General features: G+C 44.6%; 1 protein-coding gene across 2 annotated transcripts; it reads right to left on the bottom strand.

Annotated features, from left to right (window-relative positions):
• Positions 1–728: 728 nt before the first annotated feature.
• Positions 729–25,319, bottom strand: LOC129833282 (SEC14-like protein 1). Of its 2 annotated transcripts, XM_055897751.1 has the most exons (17): positions 25,164–25,319; positions 24,188–24,279; positions 9,670–9,819; positions 9,316–9,447; positions 7,145–7,273; positions 6,546–6,753; positions 6,252–6,361; positions 5,897–6,086; positions 4,309–4,397; positions 4,118–4,188; positions 3,860–4,031; positions 3,576–3,710; positions 3,231–3,365; positions 2,795–3,049; positions 1,615–1,793; positions 1,266–1,367; positions 729–1,153 (listed from the first exon to the last, which is right to left on the bottom strand). In XM_055897751.1, exons 2-17 carry the CDS (start codon positions 24,248–24,250, stop codon positions 1,081–1,083), a joined length of 2,193 nt encoding a protein of 730 aa, XP_055753726.1. In that variant the 5' UTR covers positions 24,251–24,279; positions 25,164–25,319; the 3' UTR covers positions 729–1,080. The 2 variants fall into 2 exon arrangements, with proteins under 2 accessions (XP_055753726.1, XP_055753725.1); XM_055897750.1 differs by having other exon boundaries at positions 729–1,367.
• Positions 25,320–27,073: the final 1,754 nt, after the last annotated feature.

Here is a 27,073-nt window from a genome sequence, read left to right on the forward strand (position 1 = left end):
GACAACATGTGTCCAAGGAGGTCATTAGAGCGGAATGAAATATTCAGCAAACATCCTCCTGGTAACAACAGACAGCACACTTCCTGTTTTACCAACACTGACAACCCAGCAGGGAGCCCAACAACCAAGCACTGCCAAGCAAGCCGCCTCTCAACCAAGCACTGCAGCCGCCAGCCATTTGATTGTGTACGTATCAGCAGCTACTGTATAACACAATACAGTCAATGGCAACAGAACGACAAAAGGAAAAATAAATTAGTCTGCTTTAGCTAGAGGCATCTGATGAGTTTATGGAAATTAAAAGTTTTATGTAAATCACAGCCGACTGCAAGGCCTCGCATACAACCACAAGGCGGGCGAAGGAACGCAATACTGCATTTAAATGAGCAGAGAATAATAAACATGTAACAACCCAGTAGCCTGTACCACCTTGTTGACGCAAGGTCAAATAGTGTTTTAGAAAAGACATGGCGGAGGTTTAGGAACCTCTCACAGTAATGTCGCTGATAGGCCATATCAGTTATAACTTATGCCTTTCTTCATTTCAGCAACACAACTTTAAAAGGTTGAGAACAAAGGAAGCAGTGACAGAGTGGCTGGTAAGACAATCACTGGCTGGAGAAGGGCTACTCTAGTATGGTTGTGTGTAGCACCCTGACATCCTATGGTGAAGAAGGGTAACTTCAACAGTACCATCTGAAACAGTAGTCGTCATTGTATTACACAAATGCTGAAAATAGGAAGCGCTTTATTGTTCAGTTTCAATAAAATGGGAAACATTTCTGTCACCTCCCTTAAAAAAGAAATAACAATGGTATTGAAAGAAAGAAGAGGATGATGATGGTTTGCAAGACATCTTCATATGCATTTATTCATTCAGCAGATGCTCATATAGCAGATGTTCCACTTCCAGAGCAATCTTAATGTCACAAATTATAGATAAGGATTAAAAAATGTACATGTATATTTTAATAATATATTCCAGTGCTTTGAATGCAAGTACTAGAAGGTGCTCACAGGTAGGAACTCCACTGTTCCACCACATGGCATTAAGGATAGGCTATCCTTGTTCCACACAGTTCATAACAGTTCTCTCATCCCCTTGGGTTGGGTTAAGTCCTCATTGGCAGGTGTTGGTACAGCACTGGTTTTTCTTTAAGGCAACAGGGCAGAAGTCAACAGTATCAGAAGTCAGTTAGATCCTAAATTGGGATCTCCATGTTGCAAAACTCAAACTCCTTCACCTCCTATTGGCTGGATGCTACCTTGATACGGTGGAGCTGGACTGTGATTGGCTAGAGGTGGTGGTGGCGGCACTCAGCTGGGAGAAGCCACTGTGACTGGACTCCAGACTGGTCATAGAGCCCCTGGACAGACAGGCAGATAGACACACAGACAATAGATTAAATATCCATCGAACACCTTTTCTTAGAGCACTGCTTCCCTAAGAATCTTTATAAACACCCGCATAAATGAGCACAAATACATTTTCCCCACTGCCTAAAAAAAACAAGCTAGCCTAAAACATTTACTCACTGACATGCAGCAGCCCTACACACTAAGCAACACTATAACAATACACTGCGTTATACAGTATAGTGAATGGTGACTGACCTGAAGTCTTCGGAGCCCAGCACCTCGGTGTAGAACATGACCTTACACTTGTGGGAGGAGACCTGCAGGGAGGCCAGCACGTCATCCACCCGGGGCAGACTGGAGGTAGAGCAGGCCGGGGAGCAGTGGAACCGCCATTGGAGGATGTAGAACCCGGGCCACCGCGTCACATGGGAGCCCTGGGGAGAGGAGGAGGGGACAGGTGAGGTGGAGGGTCAGAGGCCGTGTTTCCATTCAAATGCAGGCAATAGCTAATAGCACATTCAATATCTAAATGACAGACTTTATGTAATAGAAACCCATTTGAATTCCCTCACATGTAGGCAAATACTTATGAAGGCGTGCCCACTGCCCACTGCCGATTGACACCACATGGAAGTGACTGCAATGATTATTGAGCTACGCAAGGAGGAGGAAGGATAGCCTACAAATTGAACGTCAGCTCCTTGCATGTCTCCCTCTGGCCCTTTGGCTACTGGACCAGGCATTAGATTAGAAGAGGGAAGCTAAATTCTCCTCCTTGGTGGACTTGTATGACATCTCTGTAAATGGTCTTTTAGAGAGATTCATCTAGCAAAACGTAATAAAATACTTGAATATTTATCCTCTGTATTCACACAGCTTTGTCTGTTAGACTCACTGGCACGGGAAACTTTGCGGGACGGTACCAGTGGATAAAATGTTGCAAGTTTGCTAGTGAGAGTGTGAACTAAAGACAGACAGCCGGAGTAGAGAAACCGGGCAGGAACATGTTTTTGGGGGCTCCCGATTGGCACAGCAATCTAAGGCACTGCATCTCAGTGCTAGAGGCGTCACTACAGACCCTGGTTCGTTTCCAGGCTATTTCACAACCGGCCGTGATTGGGAGTCCCATAGGGCGGCGTACAATCGGTCCAGCGTGGTCCGGGTTTGACCGGGTAGGCGGTCATTGTAACTGACTTGCCTAGTTAAATAAAGATTAAAATAATGTATACAAATAAAAAGTAGTACATGTTATCACGAGCACATATATTGGGAAACGTTCAGAAACACAGCCAATTGAACAGACCCACTTACACAAATCCAAATGAGGTACTACCATTCATCAGACCCACTTACACAAATCCAAATGAGGTACTACCAATCATCAGACCCACTTGTACCAGCTGTGGATGTGACGGTGCCTGTTTCAGTCTCTTACCTGAACACTCTCTCCCTCCTTGCAGATAAGTGCTGTCTCCACCATACTGTAGTCTTGCCCCAGAATCCAGAATCTGTCAATCAGCTGCATGTTGTTGGTGGCTGGCGACACGATGCTGCCGTGGGCCCCCTGGACGTCCCTCTTGGGGGGCTGGGGCGCCCTCCTGGAGTGGTAGATGTTGAAGATGACGTCCCCTTTACACACGTCAAAGTCCCAGGTGATCACAGAAGAGGGCTCGGAGATTTCGATCAGCAGCTGGAACAGGATCAGTAGTGAGTGAACACAGCAGGACAAAACTACAGACAAATGATCATTATGGGTTTTTACAGCTTTTTGCTGTAATGTTGTATTTCTCCACTAGGGGGAGCAACCTAACCCACTGTTTAACTGAGCAGCTGGAAAACACATACTGTAGTTACTGTTCAGATCAGGTTACCTCATGTGGGGCCCCCTTGAAGACACTGGCAGTCTTGTAGATGGTGTCTGTCCACAGCCGCAGCTCCTCACTTTCCAGCGCCTCTGCTGTCCTGTACAGAGATTTGGGGACCATACCTCCTTCAGGGATCTCACACTGGATATGACAAGACAGAGGACACAAGAGACAGAGACACAATCAGCCCCCAGTTCTATCAGCACACACAGCTAGGAAAATGTCTAATAAGATGACCCACAGTTAACTATATTATGTACAAGCAGCATTAGCCAATATGAATTCATATGCATGTAGAAGGGTACTGTCTACAACAGCCAGATGAGACTCCGGTCTGCCAGACAGACTCACCAGGCAGTCTCCTCCCAGGAAGTCAGGGATGACCTCTCTATCAATGTAGTCCACCAGACCTCCAGGCCCCTGGTAGTCATTCGCAGCATACACCAGGAACTTCTTCCTTGTGTTCTCGTCAATGAATGGACTGACCTGAGAACAGAGCACAGACACTCAGGGTCAAAGGTCGTCTCATATGTTTGCTCTGCACATGCAATTGAATACAACTGAACGTGATCAAGTTGGAGAGAAAGAGAGAGAAAGCACTGTACACTACAATGTGTGATGTTAAATGCTCTCACCAGGGTCCAGAGCACAGGGAAGACCCGTGGAGCCCTCAGTATGAGCAGACATCCCAGGGTCTCTGGGTAGTTAGCCTCCACCACCTCTATGATCCTCAGCAGGGCTTTAACCCCCGGACGCCACAGGTGACGCATGTTTAACCCCTCCAGGTCCACCAGGCACGTCCAGCAGCTGACAGATAGAGACAGGAGGGTTATAGGACATACTGTATTCAGGGATGAGAGACATAAGAGGAGTGAGTGTGAAATGGTAGCTACCTGATGGGTCGGCCAAAGACTCTGGTGTTCTCTTCACAACGCCTCAGACCTTCCTCGTTGATGGACAGGACCTGAGGGAGAGTGAAGAGGTGAGAGGTTAGGGGAAGGGAGAGCATTTGCATATAGTATGTGTTTATGTATTTGTGTGTGTGTTTATACCGAGCATCTGGATGTGTGTGTGTCATACTCACTTGTCTCAGAAGGGACTCCTCGCCCAAGGCGCGTACTAAACCCTTGGTATCCATTTGACCGAGTCGCAGAATATACAGAGGGCATCCATCTATAGACAGACATGGACACAAACACATGACTCACTGTTAAAGCTACAGAGGATCAGTAATGATCATGACATTAAACAGACGCAGACAGTATTCAGTTAAATCAATAGAGAAACTGAGTCAGATTGTGTTGACCATAATCACATCTACAGTATATCCATTTACAACTCACATTAAAGTCATTCATGTAAATATAGGCGTTTTACGACCAGCTGTATTTGCTTTTAGGTGGGGGTTATTGTTATTATGGTTACTATAGGCCACTTCCTGGTCTGAGGACCTAGATGTCCGATTGGCTATCAGCTAAGTGGAGATAATTGGTCATTTCCTCTGCCCAGAAGTTTCTGACACATGCCAGATCTTACAATGCCTGGACAGGTATTTTACGTCTCTGCTAACCACATCATATGCTATAGCAATCTGTCAGTTGATGACACAGTAGGAGAACGCGACCAACAGCTACCCGTCTGACTCATGCCCACAGACTGGGAGATTTCCCTTGACACATAGTAGGCAGGTTTCCATTGACCCAGGTTTATACAAATATAAAAACATTGTGGCAGTGAAATGGAAACGGCAGCTGTAGGATAAACATTCTAAAGATCAACAACATTGTATCATCTGTTTGACAGGGGTGGATTTTTATTTTGTCCAACATTCTTTATTGCGACAAATGATAGAAACGGTGCTTTCAAATAAATAAATGATTGCCCAATCATTTTGACGGTACGTGGGTCATGTGACGTCATCATGTAACTATAAAGCTCCACTCCACACATTTCATTCTAAATGCCTACTGCTTGCTAAATCAAAATGTTCAACTATACAAATAATGTTTCTTTGCAGGACAAGTATTGTCCTGACTTTCAAGAATGCCTGTATTGCTTTGCCTTGCTTTTCTGGTTGTTTCACCATCCAGCTACTTCTGAGCACAGTACGTGGCATACATCGGCACATGAGAAATGTTTGTCATTTCTTGCATTCTATGCATGCTGACTTTTGCAAGCTACCTGAGACATGAAACGGATCGGTGGGAGTGGGCATACAGGCTTATTAATGCACAATTTGACAAAATGGATAAGGAAAACACTTCAATCAATTAAATTTGTGTTCAACACTAGGTTTGTGCAAAGAAATCGTATATATATTTTTTAGGTGTGACGTCATTACGTCCAGCTGTTTTTATGGACACAAAACAGTTCAACAGAAATGCACCATAGCAGGCAATTGTTCCAACAATTTCTTATGCAAAATGTCCAAAAAATGAACTACAAATAATCACTGGACAAGTTCATGGAAACATAGCTAGTGATGTCACTTCCAGAGAAGCAACCAGACATTACACTTAGTCATTACCAATACATATAAGAGCTGGGACACATTCACTAGAAACCAAACGGAAGAAAACACTGTGAAACTGGTGGTGCAGTACTTCCTGAATTTGTGCCCGTTGAACACAACCCTGCCATTAAAACCCTATCCTGCTCCGAGAGGTACCTACCTCTGTCGTGGTGGTGCCAGCCCCCGGTGTAGTAGTCGTGTAGCAGCTGAGGTCTCTCCCAGGAGTCCAGCAGGAAGTCCACCTGGTGCTGCTTCCTCCAGGTGAGCGACTGACACAGGATCTCCCGGGCCTTCTCCAGGTTAAAGTCCCGGGCCCGCAGGAAACGCAGCACGTGCTGGTCCTTAGGGATCTAGGGGAGGGAGAGGAGATTGGGTTTATTCAGATGTTGTGCTGTGTGTGTGAATCGGATGTGAGTTTTACTTACATCTATGATCTTTGGATTAAAGTTTTGCTCTTGTTTGCAGCTATTTGAGTCAGAGTTTGAGTGATAGGTTCATTCATACACGTGTCCAACCTTGCCCTTGTGGGTCTCCTGCAGCCACTGGCGTAGTCTTATAAGACAGCTCTCCTGCAGCGGCGTCAGGTCTCCTAGGTAACGCCTGATGTAGTCTGCATCCAACTTGTCTGCAATCGAAACACAGTCAATTCACACACATACCCAACTGCATACCCACAGACTACCAGCCCAATGCAGCCCAATGTTTGTTTGCTTTCAGAGTCAGTGGAATGGGATTGGGACTTCAGCCGTGACAGATCCTTCAGATTGTGTGCGTTTATTACTGTGTTGATTCGGACTCGGAAAACTGACCATCTGGGGAGCCAGCCGGTAGATCTGTGGGGCTGGCAGTGGGGGTCTCTTTGGCAGTGGGCACAGGGATGGCATCGGCAGGGGCACTGGTGAGTGGCAGCTGGAGCCTGGCAGTGGGTGGGGGGGCCTGAGGGGGGCTCCAGCGGGGGACGTGGGTCACCCCCTCGTCCTCCAACTCCTTCAGGTAATACTCTATGATCTCTTTGCCCTGGAGGAAAGAGCACATGACTGCATAAGGACAGTACAGGTAGCAAGTGTAATGAGCAAACACTGTGGGCAAATAGTGCAGGTTTGTTTACACACGCGCCTGGCCGCATACGAGCACACACCATTGTGTAACAAAACCGAGCAGGATATATGGCCCAACGGGCAAATGTGAGAAGATCCTGGTTAACACACTCAGTTTACACAGATCTGCCAGACTGGATCACAGAAGGCCTGGAAATAGACAGCGCAAGCATGCTCATGTAACACTGGGTCTATATGGGAGAGCAGCATGCTGGATGATGATGATGGTGGTATATCCTATAGCCTCATCCATCCCCCACGCTGACATGTATACTGTACTCACATGCTCACAGACTGACACATGAACACACCTTTTTAATACTGTTGGCATATTGCTTCATGGCTAGCTTCTCAGCCGCGTTCTCAAAGCCAAAAAAGGACTTGATGTCCAGACTGGCTGTCTGCTCGAAACACGTCCACTCCTCATTCTCTGGGTGAACCTATGGAGGAAGCACAACTCATCACAAAATAGACGCCAAATGGATGAACCCTTTACACTGGTGGGAATTGGCCTATATGGATAGGGCAAAATGTAAATGTTTCTTACAGAAGAAACATGAAAAGCATATGCGTAAGCATGGTAGCAATTGAAAGGGAACAGTTTGGAGAATATGGGAAAAATTTTAGGCCACAAACATTACACTGATGATTTTACATTTAGTATATTTTTCGGCACATTTGTTGATCAAATCTGAATACTCTGGATACATTCAGTAACATGATGAGATTATTCCTGGAAAATGTGGGTAGGTGCAACATAAGAGAAAAAAAATGACATGGGTTTGAGTGAGAGGACTAACTGGCGTCTCCAAGCAGCCACACACCTCTCCAAAGTGTGCAGTTCCTACGTAACCTCCATGCACTTAAGACTCAATTAACAGTCCTCAACTATGAGGTGCTTTATTTTGGCTCTCTTGTAGTTGTTATGTAAGGAACACAACCCTGCATTCCTACCATCACAATTACTGTTGTTGCTTACACAACCCAAAAATGGCACATTATAAATCGCAATCTGGGTCAGATGGGCATCGATTGAAAGCTTGTTCTATTGCCACCATGACAAGCTAAGTTATAAAATAGGATTTTACCGTGTCAGGCTTTCACAGGGTAATTCAAAGAAACCGAGGGTCATTTTGGTGCATAGAAAGGAGTCACGCATGCATTAACGTACACGTTCCACTGAGATGTTTCATCACAACAGACAAACATCTTCTCCTTCTGTTCAGAACAACCAGGGTATGATGCCATGTCATCTGGTAACTGTACATCAAACATAGTGATCATAAACACTGACACTGTATATTACATGAGTTGTATGATGCCATGTCATCTGGTAACTGTACATCAAACATAGTGATCATAAACACTGACACTGTATATTACATGAGTTGTATGATGCCATGTCATCTAGTAACTGTACATCAAACATAGTGATCATAAACACTGACACTGTATATTACATGAGTTGTATGATGCCATGTCATCTAGTAACTGTACATCAAACATAGTGATCATAAACACTGACACTGTATATTACATGAGTTGTATGATGCCATGTCATCTGGTAACTGTACATCAGACATAGTGATCATAAACACTGACACTGTATATTACATGAGTTGTATGATGCCATGTCATCTGGTAACTGTACATCAGACATAGTGATCATAAACACTGACACTGTATATTACATGAGTTGTATGATGCCATGTCATCTAGTAACTGTACATCAAACATAGTGATCATAAACACTGACACTGTATATTACATGAGTTGTATGATGCCATGTCATCTGGTAACTGTACATCAGACATAGTGATCATAAACACTGACACTGTATATTACATGAGTTGTATGATATGGAAATGTGATGTGCACATTTGGACTCATGGGTGTTTGGCTTGTATGACATCAAAGCTGTATTTATTACCATCTTCAACATCTCATCCTTAAAAATACATAGAGACCTCTTAATTTACAGCATTTTCCTCACTCAGGCAACTAAAAATTTGCACAAGTTGTCCAATTAGCAGGAGGGAATGGGGCAACTTCCTGTCGCGTGCTGTGCTCAAGTTCAAAACCCATTCTGAACTGTGAAGTTCAGAGCCTGAGCTCTGATGTCATTAATAGGCGCTTATCAGTCCCCAAAGCTGACTTTTTCAACTTATATATGGGTACAAGTGTAAAGGGCTACAAACCATGTTGCAGTGATAGAGTATGGCTGCGTTTACACAGGCAGCTCAATTCTAATAAATTATAATCACTAATAGCCTTCACACATTTAAGAAAATAAAGAGCGTCACACACACAACTACTATATGTTGCTAGTCTTTTGACCAATCAGATCAGCTCTGAAAAAGATCATGTGCAAAGACCTGATATGATTGGTCAAAAGACCAATGAGTTTAAAAAGATCAGAATTAGGCTGCCTGTGTAAAACGCAGCCCATGTAACCAATGATTATTATAGTTGTGGGGCACACCGTGTAGTTGCAGATCTCTTGGACGATGACTCTGTTGGAGAAGGTCTCGTTGACGACCTCGATGTGCAGCGCCCTCTCCCTGCGGTCCAGAGTGTTCTTATGGATGAAGTACAGGTAGTCCACACCAGCCATCTAGACACACACAGTAGACCACAGTCAAGCAACTCTGGACAACACTAACACAACATCAACACAACGTCCCTACCAGGATACTCAGGTCTGAGGGGAAATAATCACTAATAGCCTTCACATTAGAAAATAAGAAAATCAAACAGACACTGTTATACATTGCTAGCTTGAGTAGCTTCACTGCTCAAGAGAAAGGTTAAAGGTGAAGGTTTAAAGGTAAGATACCCTTTTGAACAGCCGTGGGGCGTCTGCCTCCACCTTACAGCGCCTCTCAATGAACACAGTGGCTCCGTCATCACTGTGCTCCTCCTTCACCACCTCACTGTCCACAAAGATGGGGATCAGGGGGCAGTTTGGAAACCTCCGCACATAGGCCTAATGGGAGAGAGGGAGGAAGAAAATATGCAATATTACTCACATAATGAAAACAAAATGCAATCCATGACATAACAGTGAAAGTATTTTCTGGGTTATAATCACTTTGATCAAAAAAAGGCCCGTTACTGTTTTTGATTCCATGGTGAAGCAGAGGTGGGGAGAGCGCATCAAGGTCAAATAAATTGCATTACAAGCTGCTGTTCTTTCACACCTGCAATTACGTCCGACAGAAAAACAGTCTGCGTTGTTTGCAGAAACGTCTTCGTTGTTGTAATATTGCAAACGTGGCAGTTTCACCATTAAGGACTCCAGCTGTAAGTGCTCATCAGCAGTCATCTGGTAAGGACAGATCCCGAAGGAACCGGCTGCACAAGAGTCGTTAGAAGGTAACGGGTTCTTCTACATAGCAGATCCCAGTACATTTATTTTATTTAACTAGGCAAGTCAGTTAAGAACAAATTCTTATTTACAATGACGGCCTACCCCGGCCAAACCCTAACCCGGACGACGCTGGGCCAATTGTGCGCCACCCTATGGGACTCCCAATCACGGCCGGATGTGATACAGCCTGGAATCGAACCAGGGTCTGTAGTGACGCCTCCAGCACTGAGGCCTTAGACCGCTGCGCCACCCGGGAGCCCAGTGTCTACATAGTGTCTATAAAACTGTAATAAGCTCACAGCGTTGCTGTCCAACTCCAAACAGTTGTCAGTGACTTGTTGGATATTAATTTCAGTGCGCAAACAATTTCTGTACGTACAGCATTCGTATAAATTAATTTTCAGGTTTTTGTTTTGGCGGACCTTCTTGTCCCCAACAATGAAATTGGGACTTTGGATCGGTCTCTGTCCAGCCGTCTGCACGTACGTTAGACGCACGCGATCTCGACAGCACTGGCCCGATGTTAAACAAACTAGTTGAATGATGCGGCATTTACAATGCATCTTTCGTGGGGGACAACAACTTTACTGTTGCTTTGTTATGGACATTTGTCAATAAAACTCATGAATGCAACGGTTTATTTAAAATTGTTTAGTGTTCTACTTGTATCCCTGGTTGTCCTGAAAAGAAAGTGGTAAAATACTTGACTGTGAGGTTAAATATAAGAGCTGGACTAGCAGATAAATGAAAGTCAGATAAACGAAAAGCTGATTTTTGCTGGAATGTGATTAGCACAATGGTGCAGAGTACACAGAGGTCAATCTGCTGCCACACACATTAAACAACCACCCTTTTCAGAGTCACTATCTAGGTTTCCATCCAATTGGCGACAGATTTTCATGCATTTTTAGAATAGAACATTTCCCACCAGTGGTGTTTCCACCAAACGGACTTGTTGAGGATACAAATCAGTGTGATGCAAATGATGCAAATGATGCACACAACATGTATTTTTTTTGCTTAAGTTTTAATGCACCAAATAAAAATCTAAAGTTCCATGGGTTTCCATGGCATTTTCTACTCTGGCTATAGTTGTCACAAAAACTGTTGTATTAAATAGAAAATGTTCCTACTCTGGTCTTGGCACAGCTCACAGTTACAGTGAGGGTAGTCTACATGATGACATTACTATGGATAAACACCAGTCTAGCCAACAGCTCACAGTTACAGTGAGGCTAGTCTACATGATGACATTACTATGGATAAACACCAGTCTAGCCAACAGCTCACAGTTACAGTGAGGCTAGTCTACATGATGAGTTTACTATGGATAAACACGAGTCTAGCCAACAGCTCACAGTTACAGTGAGGCTAGTCTACATGATGAGTTTACTATGGATAAACACCAGTCTAGCCAACAGCTCACAGTTACAGTGAGGCTAGTCTACATGATGAGTTTACTATGGATAAACACCAGTCTAGCCAACAGCTCACAGATACAGTGAGGGTAGTCTACATGATGACATTACTATGGATAAACACCAGTCTAGCCAACAGCTCACAGTTACAGTGAGGCTAGTCTACATGATGACATTACTATGGATAAACACCAGTCTAGCCAACAGCTCACAGTTACAGTGAGGCTAGTCTACATGATGACATTACTATGGATAAACACCAGTCTAGCCAACAGCTCACAGTTACAGTGAGGCTAGTCTACATGAGGAGTTTACTATGGATAAACACCAGTCTAGCCAACAGCTCACAGTTACAGTGAGGGTAGGCTAGTCTACATGATTACATTACTATGGATAAACACCAGTCTAGCCAACAGCTCACAGTTACAGTGAGGGTAGTCTACATGATGAGTTTACTATGGATAAACACCAGTCTAGCCAACAGCTCACAGTTACAGCGAGGGTAGTCTACATGATGAGTTTACTATGGATAAACACCAGTCTAGCCAACAGCTCACAGTTACAGTGAGGCTAGTCTACATGAGGAGTTTACTATGGATAAACACCAGTCTAGCCAACAGCTCACAGTTACAGTGAGGGTAGTCTACATGATGACATTACTATGGATAAACACCAGTCTAGCCAACAGCTCACAGTTACAGTGAGGCTAGTCTACATGATGAGTTTACTATGGATAAACACCAGTCTAGCCAACAGCTCACAGTTACAGTGAGGGTAGTCTACATGATGACATTACTATGGATAAACACCAGTCTAGCCAACAGCTCACAGTTACAGTGAGGCTAGTCTACATGATGAGTTTATTATGGATAAACACCAGTCTAGCCAACAGCTCACAGTTACAGTGAGGCTAGTCTACATGATGACATTACTATGGATAAACACCAGTCTAGCCAACAGCTCACAGTTACAGTGAGGGTAGTCTACATGATGAGTTTACTATGGATAAACACCAGTCTAGCCAACAGCTCACAGTTACAGTGAGGCTAGTCTACATGATGAGTTTATTATGGATAAACACCAGTCTAGCCAACAGCTCACAGTTACAGTGAGGGTAGTCTACATGATGACATTACTATGGATAAACACCAGTCTAGCCAACAGCTCACAGTTACAGTGAGGCTAGTCTACATGATGAGTTTACTATGGATAAACACCAGTCTAGCCAACAGCTCACAGTTACAGTGAGGCTAGTCTACATGATGAGTTTATTATGGATAAACACCAGTCTAGCCAACAGCTCACAGTTACAGTGAGGGTAGTCTACATGATGAGTTTACTATGGATAAACACCAGTCTAGCCAACAGCTCACAGTTACAGTGAGGGTAGTCTACATGATGACATTACTATGGATAAACACCAGTCTAGCCAACAGCTCACAGTTACAGTGAGGGTAGTCTACATGATGAGTTTACTATGGATAAACACCAGTCTAGCCAACAGCTCACAGTTACAGTGAGGGTAGTCTACATGATGAGTTTACTATGGATAAACACCAGTCTAGCCAACAGCTCACAGTTACTGTGAGGGTAGTCTACATGATGAGTTTACTATGGATAAGACCGAGAATATTTATATTTGTCAAATGGCAGTCAAGCATAGATCATGTCACCAGAATAAGACCCTCAATATTTATTGGAGGAGCATCAAGTTATTCACTGTGGACTTTCACCACCCTGTGAAGTTCATAACTTATTTAATCTGTAGCCTAATAAACTGCATGGTTTCCCAAGTAGTAGAGGGAGGACCACATACCATAACATGGCGTGACTCCAATATGATGGTTATTTTATAAATATTTACGCATAAAGGAATTTCCAATGCCATTTCTGACATAATTAATTTTACCGATACAAAAAGATCCCAACAAACAAATGATCTGGAGGCATTTATAAAATTTGGCCGGTACTTCCTGTTTCCATCACAACGTGGTTAATGACAGTGCAACAGTGCAAGTCTTTATGGATCAAATAAAGCTGGTGTGCAGTCTGATCGATAGAACGACGAGGCACGAAGACATCATCCGTAAATATTGATTAAATAACATGACAGAAGGATATACAGTTGACTACAGTTACACAACCAAGATATGTAACTACTATCTTCCAATGCTTGGGAACATAAGATACGGAGTCCATTTCCTTCTTCCCCATTACCAATCCAAAACACTAAAGTAGTATATAGGCTTCAGTGCATAAACCAAGAAGCTTACAGTTAGATAGTTGGGTGTATTGTCCATCGTCTCCAACAGTTCCTGCATTCAGAAAACCAAACTGCCTCAGACGTTCTGAGCCTACATGCATATTCTAAATATTTAGGCCCAAATCTTGCTTCAGGATAGATAAAACATATCCATTATTTTGTGTCTGGATTTTGTGTTATTAGCTAACGATACTGGCTTCCTGTTAAGGCTAGGGCTGATTTCAAGGTTTTACTGGTAACCTACAATGCATTACATGGACTTGCTCCTACCCATTTGGTCCTAATGTACATACCTAGACGTACGCTACATTCACAAGACACAGGCCTCCTTATTGTTCATAGAAGTTCTAAGCAAAAAGCTGGAGGCAGGGCTTTCTCCTATAGAGCTCAATTTTTATGGAACGGTCTACCGATCCGTGTGAGAGACACAGACTCGGTTTCAACCTTTAAGTCTTTACTGAACACTCATCTCTTCAGTAGGTCCTATGATTGAGTGTACTCTGGCCCAGGGGTGAGAAGGTGAACGGCAAGGCACTGGAGTGGCGAACCACCGTTGCGGTCTCTGCCTGGCTGGCTCCCCTCTCTCCAATGGGATTCTCTGCTTCTATTTTGGGGCCTGAGTCACTGGCTTGCTCGTCTCTCTCTCCCATGCCGTCCCTAGGTGGGGTGCATAGTGCCAGGCTTTTTCCCCACTCTACCCTATTTGAGTGGGTTGAGTTACTAACGTGATCTTCCTGTCCGGATTTGCGCCCCCTCAGGCACGGGCGGTGGGGGAGATCTTTGTGGGCTATACTGTGCCTTGTCTCAGGGTAGTAAGTTAGTGGTCTGTTGATATACCTTTGGTGGTGTGGGGGTTGTGCTTTGACAAGGTGGGTGGGGTTATATCCTGCCAGGTTGGACCTGTCCGGCGGTAACTTTGGACGGGGCCAGTGTCCCCCCCCCCCCGTCTCAGTCTCCAGTATCTATGCTGCAATAGTCTATATGCCAGGAAGCTAGGGTCAGTCTGTCCTATCTGATGTACTATGTGATCTTAGCTATGATCCCTCTAAAGCCCCCCCCTCCCCAAAATCAACCACACCTCAGAACAAGACATGGAATCAACAGCAAGCTGAAATTAGCCATTTATAATTCCCCACATGGCAGTTTGTCATTCATGCTAACAAATCTGGCCATCCAGAATCACAACAACACGCTGACTTCTGCCCCATGGAAGCGCGCACATAGTTTTCGTGACGTTGTCAGCTAACCCATCTACGGAACCCTGACCTGTTCACCAGATGTGCTATTTTGTCGTGCTGCTGATCCAGTTTCTGCTGCTCTGCCTGCGGCTATGGAACCCTGACCTTTTCACTGGTCATGCTACCTTGAACCGGACCTGCTGTTTTCACCCTCTCTCTCCAGCACCGGCCAACCCTCAGAGCCTGGTTCCTCTCTAGGGTTCTTCCTAGGTTCCAGCCTAGGAAGAAGACTGCTGTCGTCAGTGATAAGCGGTAAACCAACACACAAGGTTTGGTGGGATGATGGTGTCAGGACAGGAGTGATACTGTAATGGCTGTCAGTGGGCCAAACCAAGGGTCAGTCACTGGGACGGTCAGTCAGAGGACAGAGGAAGCCTCTAGTCTGGCTAGGCCCTCATTCTAGTGTGAACTGCTGTCATTAGAACAGCCTTTTTACAGCCAGGCAGCCCCGCAACCTTTAAATCAACTGACAATCTTTGAAGTGCCTTTGAATCATACTGACAGTGTGTGAATGGAAGTATAACAAAAAACATTCCCAGAAATTTAACAGATGTTGCCGAGTCTAGAACTGAGATAAGAACTCCTGGGGGTCAAAGGTTGGGTTTTTTGGTATTTGGTGAAGCAGAGCCACGGCTGCAGTTAGAGAAAGAACAGAGCACCTGACTTCCACTGTAATCAGGTTGCGTAACACAGGACACTTACAAAATAAACAATGTCAGTGTTTTTAACGAGCTAAGCTATTGTTCAGTAATGACCTTTTCCAGCACTGACCTTCTTATTATACAATGTAACTTGCTTCTGGCTTAATAGATAACCCCAAACAACAGGAAGTGGCACAGCGTCTCAAACAGAGCAGAAACAAGGTAAACAGATGCCGAGCCAAGAGCTTAAATTTAAGAGCTTAGAAAATAAAAGTGGATATAAATCATAAGATATACTGCTTGCATTTTAATGGATTTTGGGCCAAGCTATTCACAGTAAAACACTGAGGCTGTGCACTGAACAGATGTGGGGGTTGATATGATATAAACAACCCTTCATACAGCGTGTTTTGTCTGAGTGAATCTGTACTAAGCCACAACTTCCCCCGGATGGAGCAGTCCTATCAGCCCTAACAGGGCAGACCAGCGGTAGGCCAGGCAGCAGACGGGACCAAGCACAGCGAGGGGAGGCCTTATGACACCCAGGGCCTAGTTCAGAGAGCAGCCAGTCAACCACAGCTAAGCAGGAAGTCACAGTGGGAGCAGCAGACACAGACAGTACTGTACAACTAGGCCCAGGGGAGAGACGAGAGAAGAAATGATATGGGAGGAGGAGCAGCGACTGGGGTACTGCTTGTTCTGTGTCACAAGCCAGAATGCACCCCATATCAGAATGAGAGGACTAGCACATCTAAAATAGATAACCATCCCAAACAGCCACACCAAGGCATGCTCTTAAACATAAAACCCATACAGCATGATGGGGCCTCTGACAGATGATCCTGAGACAGACAGCTGGTGGTGTGGTGAGAGAGGCAGACTATGGGAGGCGCATAGAACTGCATAGAGCCATGGCTACATGGAACTCTTTTCCACATCAGGTAACTGGAGATATCTGATGCAAGCAGTAGAATCAGATATTTAAAAACAGATAGAAATACACCATATGGATCAGCGTGGACTGAAGAGACACACAGACACATGATAAGACACGCTCGTACACATGGATTTTGTGTTGTAGATATGTGGTAGTAGAGTAGTGGCCTGAGGGAACACACATGTGTGGTGAAAAGTGTTATGAAATGTAATGTCATGTAATGTAATATTTTAAATAGTATATAATATTTTAAATAGTATATAACTGCCTTAATGTTGCTGGACCCCAGGAAGAGTAATGGGGATACTTAATATAAATATCATGGTTAAACATAGATTGTGTTTTGGGCCTGACTTCCCCTCCAGTTAGGATCTGACTGTTAGAACACTGTGCCCCAACCACCCCCACTCTGTCTGAAGCCCTGCGATCTGATCTCTTCACTGAACTGGGATTAGAAGACTGCTGACTTCCTGCCAAGACACGAGATATATATACACTGCTCAAAAAAATAAAGGGAACACTTAAACAATACAATGTAACGCCAAGTTAATCACACTTCTGTGAAATCAAAACTGTCCACTTAGGAAGCAACACTGATTGACAATAAATTTCACATGCTGTTGCAAATGGAATAGACAAAAGGTGGAAATTATAGGCAATTAGCAAGACACCCCCCAAAACAGGAGTGATTCTGCAGGTGGTGACCACAGACCACTTCTCAGTTCCTATGCTTCCTGGCTGATGTTTTGGTCACTTTTGAATGCTGGCGGTGCTCTCACTCTAGTGGTAGCATGAGACGGAGTCTACAACCCACACAAGTCGCTCAGGTAGTGCAGCTCATCCAGGATGGCATATCAATGCGAGCTGTGGCAAGAAGGTTTGCTGTGTCTGTCAGCGTAGTGTCCAGAGCATGGAGGCGCTACCAGGAGACAGGCCAGTACATCAGGAGACGTAGAGGAGGCCGTAGGAGGGCAACAACCCAGCAGCAGGACCGCTACCTCCGCCTTTGAGCAGGAGGAGCACTACCAGAGCCCTGCAAAATGACCTCCAGCAGGCCACAAATGTGCATGTGTCTGCTCAAACGGTCAGAAACAAACTCCGTGAGGGTGGTATGAGGGCCCGACGTCCACAGGTGGGGGTTGTGCTTACAGCCCAACACCGTGCAGGACGTTTGGCATTTGCCAGAGAACACCAATATTGGCAAAATCGCCACTGGCGCCCTGTGCTCTTCACAGATGAAAGCAGGTTCACACTGAGCACATGAGCACATGTGACAGACGTGACAGAGTCTGGAGACGCCGTGGACAACGTTCTGCTGCCTGCAACATCCTCCAGCATGACCGGTTTGGCGGTGGGTCAGTCATGGTGTGGGGTGGCATTTCTTTGTGGGGACGCACAGCCCTCCATGTGCTCGCCAGAGGTAGCCTGACTGCCAATAGGTACCGAGATGAGATCCTCAGACCCCTTGCGAGACCTTATGCTGACACATGCACATTTGTGGCCTGCTGGAGGTCATTTTGCAGGGCTCTGGCAGTGCTCCTCCTGCTCAAAGGCGGAGGTAGCGGTCCTGCTGCTGTGTTGTTGCCCTCCTACGGCCTCCTCCACGTCTCCTGATGTACTGGCCTGTCTCCTGGTAGCGCTTCCATGCTCTGGACACTACGCTGACAGACACAGCAAACCTTCTTGCCACAGCTCGCATTGATGTGCCATCCTGGATGAGCTGCAGTACCTGAGCCACTTGTGTGGGTTGTAGACTCCGTCTCATGCTACCACTAGAGTGAGAGCACCGCCAGCATTCAAAAGTGACCAAAGCATCAGCCAGGAAGCATAGGAACTGAGAAGTGGTCTGTGGTCACCACCTGCAGAATCACTCCTTTATTGGGGGTGTCTTGCTAATTGCCTATAATTTCCACCTTTTGTCTATTCCATTTGCACAACAGCATGTGAAATTTATTGTCAATCAGTGTTGCTTCCTAAGTGGACAGTTTGATTTCACAGAAGTGTGATTGACTTGGAGTTACATTGTGTTGTTTAAGTGTTCCCTTTATTTTTTTGAGCAGTGTATATATATATATATATATATATATATATATATATATATATATATATATATATATATATATATATATATATATACATACACACACACACACACACACAACAGTTCAAAAGTTTGGGGTCACTTAGAAATGTCATTGTTTTTGAAAGAAAAGCAAAAAAAATGTTTTATTTAAATAGTGCCCGCAAAACACCAGTCTCAACGTCAACAGTGAAGAGGCGACTACTGGATGCTTGCTTTCTAGGCAGAGTTCCTCTGTCCAGTGTCTGTGTTCTTTTGCCCATCTTAATCTTTTCTTTTTATTGGCCAGTCTGAGATACTTATTTTTCTTTGCAACTCTGCCTAGAAGGCCAGCATCCCGGAGTCGCCTCTTCACTGTTAACGTTGAGACTGGTGTTTTGCGGGTACTATTTAATGAAGCTGCCAGTTGAGGACTTGTAAGGCATCTGTTCGACTGAGGGACCTTACAGGTAATTGTATGTGTGGTGTACAGAGATGAGGTAGTCATTCAAAAATCATGTTAAACACTATTAGAGTGAGTCCATGCAACTTATGTGACTTCACTTCATTTCATTACAGTACAACGGTTTGATTTGTTTGATCTTAGCTAGCTACATAGCCGTCTTTGTATCAAAGATAATTGTGTAGTTTAGAGCGATTTTCTAAGTTAGCTAGCCAGCTATTTTCGTCCTTTTAACGTAACGTAACGTAATCAACACTGCTAGCTAGCTAGCTAGCTACCGAATAGCAGCACTGTAGAATCTACTACATTCAACGGAACGACTTGATTAGTGTAGTGTTAGCTAGTTACACAGTTGTCTCTGCTGTCCTTGTATCTAAGATAACTGTGGAGTCTAGAGTAATTTTCGGTTAGCTAGCCAGCTATTTTCGTCCGCCGCGCTGCCGTTCCCCTACCTAGTCAATACTGCTGGTCAACACTGCTAACACTGCTAACACTGCTAGCTAGCCAACTTCTACCGAATAGCAGCACTGTAGAAACTATTACATTACAACGGAACGATTTGATTAGTGTAGTGTTAGCTGGCTAGTGTTAGCTAGCTACATAGTTGTCTTTGCTGTCCTTGTATCTAGGACAATTGTGTAGTTAGACTAATTATCTGGCCAGTTACCGAGGTTACCTAGCCAGCTATCGAGGCTACCTGGCCAGCTACACTTCAAACAAAGTCAACAACGCAGCCACTGCTAGCCAGCCTACTTCAGCAGTACCGTTTCATTTTAATCATTTTAGTCAATAAGATTTTTCCAACGTAAGCTTAACTTTCTGAACATTCGAGACGTGTAGTCCACTTGTCATTCCAATCTCCTTTGCATTAGCGTAGCCTCTTCTTTAGCCTGTCAACTATGTGTCTGTCTATCCCTGTTCTCTCCTCTCTGCACAGACCATACAAACGCTTCACACCGCGTGGCCGCGGCCACCCTAACCTGGTGGTCCCAGCCCGCACGACCCACGTGGAGTTCCAGGTCTCCGGTAGCCTCTGGAACTGCCGATCTGCGGCCAACAAGGCAGAGTTCATCTCAGCCTATGCTTCCCTCCAGTCCCTCGACTTCTTGGCACTGACGGAAACATGGCTCACCACAGATAACACTGCTACTCCTACTGCTCTCTCTTCGTCTGCCCACGTGTTCTCGCACACCCCGAGAGCTTCTGGTCAGCGGGGTGGTGGCACCGGGATCCTCATCTCTCCCAAGTGGTCATTCTCTCTTTCTCCCCTTACCCATCTGTCTATCGCCTCCTTTGAATTCCATGCTGTCACAGTTACCAGCCCTTTCAAGCTTAATATCCTTATCATTTATCGCCCTCCAGGTTCCCTCGGAGAGTTCATCAATGAGCTTGATGCGCTGATAAGCTCCTTTCCTGAGGACGGCTCACCTCTCACAGTTCTGGGTGACTTTAACCTCCCCACGTCTACCTTTGACTCATTCCTCTCTGCCTCCTTCTTTCCACTCCTCTCCTCTTTTGACCTCACCCTCTCACCTTCCCCCCCTACTCACAAGGCAGGCAATACGCTTGACCTCATCTTTACTAGATGCTGTTCTTCCACTAACCTCATTGCAACTCCCCTCCAAGTCTCCGACCACTACCTTGTATCCTTTTCCCTCTCGCTCTCATCCAACACTTCCCACACTGCCCCTACTCGGATGGTATCGCGCCGTCCCAACCTTCGCTCTCTCTCCCCCGCTACTCTCTCCTCTTCCATCCTATCATCTCTTCCCTCTGCTCAAACCTTCTCCAACCTATCTCCTGATTCTGCCTCCTCAACCCTCCTCTCCTCCCTTTCTGCATCCTTTGACTCTCTATGTCCCCTATCCTCCAGGCCGGCTCGGTCCTTCCCTCCCGCTCCGTGGCTCGACGACTCATTGCGAGCTCACAGAACAGGGCTCCGGGCAGCCGAGCGGAAATGGAGGAAAACTCGCCTCCCTGCGGACCTGGCATGCTTTCACTCCCTCCTCTCTACATTTTCCTCTTCTGTCTCTGCTGCTAAAGCCACTTTCTACCACTCTAAATTCCAAGCATCTGCCTCTAACCCTAGGAAGCTCTTTGCCACCTTCTCCTCCCTCCTGAATCCTCCCCCCCCTCCTCCCTCTCTGCAGACGACTTCGTCAACCATTTCGAAAAGAAGGTCGACGACATCCGATCCTCGTTTGCTAAGTCAAACGACACCGCTGGTTCTGCTCACACTGCCCTACCCTGTGCTCTGACCTCTTTCTCCCCTCTCTCTCCAGATGAAATCTCGCGTCTTGTGACGGCCGGCCGCCCAACAACCTGCCCGCTTGACCCTATCCCCTCCTCTCTTCTCCAGACCATTTCCGGAGACCTTCTCCCTTACCTCACCTCGCTCATCAACTCATCCTTGACCGCTGGCTACGTCCCTTCCGTCTTCAAGAGAGCGAGAGTTGCACCCCTTCTGAAAAAACCTACACTCGATCCCTCCGATGTCAACAACTACAGACCAGTATCCCTTCTTTCTTTTCTCTCCAAAACTCTTGAACGTGCCGTCCTTGGCCAGCTCTCCTGTTATCTCTCTCAGAATGACCTTCTTGATCCAAATCAGTCAGGTTTCAAGACTAGTCATTCAACTGAGACTGCTCTTCTCTGTATCACGGAGGCGCTCCGCACTGCTAAAGCTAACTCTCTCTCCTCTGCTCTCATCCTTCTAGACCTATCGGCTGCCTTCGATACTGTGAACCATCAGATCCTCCTCTCCACCCTCTCCGAGTTGGGCATCTCCGGCGCGGCCCACGCTTGGATTGCGTCCTACCTGACAGGTCGCTCCTACCAGGTGGCGTGGCGAGAATCTGTCTCCTCACCACGCGCTCTCACCACTGGTGTCCCCCAGGGCTCTGTTCTAGGCCCTCTCCTATTCTCGCTATACACCAAGTCACTTGGCTCTGTCATAACCTCACATGGTCTCTCCTATCATTGCTATGCAGACGACACACAATTAATCTTCTCCTTTCCCCCTTCTGATGACCAGGTGGCGAATCGCATCTCTGCATGTCTGGCAGACATATCAGTGTGGATGACGGATCACCACCTCAAGCTGAACCTCGGCAAGACGGAGCTGCTTTTCCTCCCGGGGAAGGACTGCCCGTTCCATGATCTCGCCATCACGGTTGACAACTCCATTGTGTCCTCCTCCCAGAGCGCTAAGAACCTTGGCGTGATCCTGGACAACACCCTGTCGTTCTCAACTAACATCAAGGCGGTGGCCCGTTCCTGTAGGTTCATGCTCTACAACATCCGCAGAGTACGACCCTGCCTCACACAGGAAGCGGCGCAGGTCCTAATCCAGGCACTTGTCATCTCCCGTCTGGATTACTGCAACTCGCTGTTGGCTGGGCTCCCTGCCTGTGCCATTAAACCCCTACAACTCATCCAGAACGCCGCAGCCCGTCTGGTGTTCAACCTTCCCAAGTTCTCTCACGTCACCCCGCTCCTCCGCTCTCTCCACTGGCTTCCAGTTGAAGCTCGCATCCGCTAGGATAGGATAAAGCAATCCTTCTGACCCCCCCCCCCCCCCCTTAAAAGATTTAGATGCACTATTGTAAAGTGGCTGTTCCACTGGATGTCATAAGGTGAATGCACCAATTTGTAAGTCGCTCTGGATAAGAGCATCTGCTAAATGACTTAAATGTAAATGTAATCTGTTTCTCAAACTAGATACTCTAATGTACTTGTCCTCTTGCTCAGTTGTGCACCGGGACCTCCCATTCCTCTTTCTATTCTGGTTAGAGCCAGTTTGCGCTGTTCTGTGAAGGGAGTAGTACACAGCGTTGTATGAGATCTTCAGTTTCTTGGCAATTTCTCACATGGAATAGCAGTCCTTTCTCAGAACAAGAATAGACTGACGAGTGTCAGAAGAAAGTTATTTGTTTCTGGCCATTTTGAGCCTGTAATCGAACCCACAAATGCTGATGCTTCCGTTAGTTAACTAGTCTAAAGAAGGCCAGTTGTGTTGCTTCTTTAAATCAGAACAACAGTTTTCTGCTGTGCTAACATAATTGCAAAAGGGTTTTCTAATGATCAATTAGCCTTTTAAAATAATAAACTTGGATTAGCTAACACAACGTACTCCTATGTAGATATTCCATTTTTTTTTTATATATATTTTTTTAAATCAGCCGTTTCCAGCTACAATAGTTATTTACAACATTAACAATATCAACACTGTATTTCTGATCAATTTGATGTTATTTTAAAATGGACAAAAAAAAGTTATTTTCTTTCAAAAACAAGGACATTTCTAAGTGACTCCAAACTTTTGAACAGTAGTGTATAGGACATTATGGATTGGTGTATTTCCTATGACTTTCGCAACCATCTGCAGAACTACTACTGTATCACTACATCTACGCAGTGGTGATCGGTGACTGAAATCAAGAATGATGCATATTACAGCAGGGCAAGTGGAAAAGCTAATTAATGGTATTGCATTTAACAGAGAGCATCGCTTTAGTCAAGGTGCCAGCAAAAATACTAAAGGCAAAAAGTTACTAATTAAACCGTACTCTTACAGTGTCATACTCAATAATAAATCTGATAGTGTGTTATCTGCTGCCACGACTAATTAGGTTGGGTGAACTGAAATACTGCAGACTGTGTTTCCAAAACAAAAAGGTGGATACACAATGATCTCACCAACAAAACACTAGAACATGACATAATACAGGGCCCAGGGACACTGTAATACAGTGTATAGAGATATATTGTATGAGATAGCTTTCTATGCAGCCAAACCACACTTTGTTCCTGCAGCACAAAACACTGGCAGTCTGACTGCCTGGGCATCTGGGCCCAATTTGCACATGAGCAATGCAAACCGCTCACAAAAATCCCACACTAACCACCCACACATATATGCATAGAAAAAGCAGCAGCCTAAACACACAAATGTACATAACTTACCGCCATTATCAGCTCAAAGGGGTGTTTGTAGACCCTTACAGGTGACTGGTATTGTTGCACCATGGCTGTAGCTCAACCTCTGGAGCTCTGCCCTGAAATGTACAATAGACAAACCCTAGTGTTAGTTAGAGATCACTTGACACAGCACTGAAGAACTGTAACTAACAAAACATCCTCTGCACATCATAAGTTCACATCATCATACAGCAAAGGTCAAAGGAATGGGATTTGTAAAGACAACAAAGACAAATGCAGCATCATCAGCTCTAAAGCCAACTGGACAGCGGGCCTGATGCAAAACGCTTGATTGTCCTCAATTGCAAAGGCACTATTCTTTAGGTCATAAACTGTAATAGCTGATTGATCGGTTAACATGCTGAGATCGACGATAATCACGGGATGATGACCATAATGATACAATAGGCTATTGAGCCAGACCAAAATCATTTACCTAGCTGGGATTTGAGAAAAGTGGCATCTATCATCTGGGCTAAGCCTACAGACTCAGTGGCATTGTGTTATTTTCTTATTTGTAATGACGTTAGTCCATTTTATACAGTGAACAGCTGACACAGATACAGTACAGTAGACTAGCTGTAACTTGGACTTCAAAATAAAGAGTGGCTTTGATGGCATAGCTTTCTAGTTACAAAAACAAAAATGTACAAGAGTACATTAGCTACATTATCACACTTTCAGGAAATTCGCTTGTGCAATGACACGTTATTTCCACTAATTGAGTACATGAATAATTGTATTATAGATCATAACTATTACAATCCACAACACTAGCTTGCCTGTTTCTCGATACGTAAGCGGCAAGTTATTTATGTCTCTTGACAACTTCATGTTGATGACAGTCAAATCAGCCAAAAAATATATGTAGATGGTCGACATTTTCAGAAGGAATTCTACTCCCTCAGACATGAGCGAAATGACTAGGCCTTACACGGCGAAAAATGTACCTACAACTTACCAGATCGATGACTTTCGGAGATAAGTCAAGTGAAGTTTGTCCGTAGACGATCTACTTATATTAAATCCATGGTACGCTCCAACAAATACGTAAATCAACCAACTTTCTGAGACGGGTTTGATGTTGAATCCACCGCAAGCAGCCGGCGTAGCTAACTCCGCCTCTTTTGACTACGTCATATAATTGTATAACATATTGTCATGGAGCGATGTGTTTTTCAAGTGAGGATAGACATTACTGGGAATAAGCTATGGTAACATTGTTGAAACAATCGACAGTAAAATCAAAGGTTGCAACATGGTATATGCTGTCATGAATGAATGAAAGCATCATAGTAGCCTATCCTAAAAAATACATGTGTTTGTATGGAAATATACAGATGTTAATCAATATAATTTCACCTTTTGATGTATTTTGTTGTTAATTAGTTACAGTTACAGTAAAATAATAGTGACTCAAATATGTTCAAAGGTAACTTGTTTAAGGGAATATACTGTGTGAACTGGTTACATTTTAAGAAAACGGTCTGTAGATGGCGCTAGAGATTCACTATTAACACTGCATCAAGACAGTATAGCTGTTTCCAGTGATTTTTTGTCAACATTTAAAAAGTTTGCATAGAAAATACACTGAACAAAAATATGAACAGCAACGTGTAAAGTGTTTTTTTCCATGTTTCATGAGCTGATATAAAAGATCCCAGAAATGTTCCATACAAACAAAAATATGATTTCTCTCCAATTTTGTGCACAAATGTGTTTACATCCCTGTTAGTGAGCATTTCTCATTTGCCATAATCCATCCACCTTACACGTGTGGCATATCAAGAAGCTGATTAAACAGCATGATCATTACACAGGGGCACCTTTTGCTGGGGGCAATAAAAGGTCACTCTAAAATGTGCAGTTTTGGCACACAACACATTGCCACAGATGTCTCAAGTTTTGAGGGACCGTGCAATTTGCATGCTGACTGCAGGAATGTCCACCAGAGCTGTTGCGAACACAGTGCCACGTGGTGGCGGTGGGGCTATAGTATTGGCAGGAATAAGCTATGGACAACAAACACAATTGCACTTTATCGATGGCAATTTCAATGCACAGAGATATCCTGACAAGATCCTGAGGCGGTACAGGAGTTACAGTGACGTTGCGTAATTCAGAGCAGGTGGTGCAGTTATTTTGACATTAATACACGTCACATATCAGTTTGCAAACAACGTTTAAAAAAACCTCATTGAGTTTACAAAGGCGCATACAAATATGGTTTATTTTTTGCTTTCTTGAGTAAGGCAGCTCCAAAATGCAGGTGTTTCAGCCTAGCTCAGTGCTTTCTGTGATGGAGGGGCAGCCAGCAGAATATATGGAGGGTACGGGTTGGTATTGTTCTCTAGTTGCGCCGTGATTGGCTCAGTGTTCTGGCACTCATGGGGACACTACGTCACCACAAAATCTACAGGTAGAGCTCAAAAATTCAAGCCCATTGGGTGCTGCCATAGACTTACATTAGAAGTGCACAACCAAGAAGGCTCAAGGTCATTGGCCATAGATAGAATTACGTCAAATCAAGTTATATCTACCGTAGCTTTGATTGGGTTGATCATGTCATACTTTCAAAAGCTAGCAAGCTAAACAAGCAGGCATCATCGTGCATCGAGTTGGAAATCTACTGGCAGTGGTGTAAAGTACTTAAGTAAAAATATTATAAAGTACTACGTAAGTCGTTTTTTTGCGTATCTGTACTTTACTATTTATATTTTTGACAACTTTTACTTTTTCTTTATTAAAGAAAATAATGTACTTTTTACTCCATACATTTTCCCTGGCACCCTAAGGTACTCATAACATTTTGAATGCTTAGAAGGACAGAAAATTGTTCAATTCACACACTTATCAAGAGAACATCCCTGG

This window comes from Salvelinus fontinalis, chromosome 34 (assembly GCF_029448725.1).
Source record: "Salvelinus fontinalis isolate EN_2023a chromosome 34, ASM2944872v1, whole genome shotgun sequence".
Lineage (NCBI taxonomy): Eukaryota > Metazoa > Chordata > Actinopteri > Salmoniformes > Salmonidae > Salvelinus > Salvelinus fontinalis.

Excerpts from the sequence above, each read along its gene's own strand:
- LOC129833282 (XM_055897751.1), bottom strand. The coding sequence starts at position 24,250 with ATGGTGCAACAATACCAGTCACCTGTAAGGGTCTACAAACACCCCTTT. Across the intron at positions 6,087-6,251 it reads AGGAGACCCACAAGGGCAAG|ATCCCTAAGGACCAGCACGT; the intron begins GTTGGACACGTG and ends TCCCTCCCCTAG. Across the intron at positions 3,711-3,859 it reads TCCCTGTGCTCTGGACCCTG|GTCAGTCCATTCATTGACGA; the intron begins GTGAGAGCATTT and ends CTCTGTTCTCAG.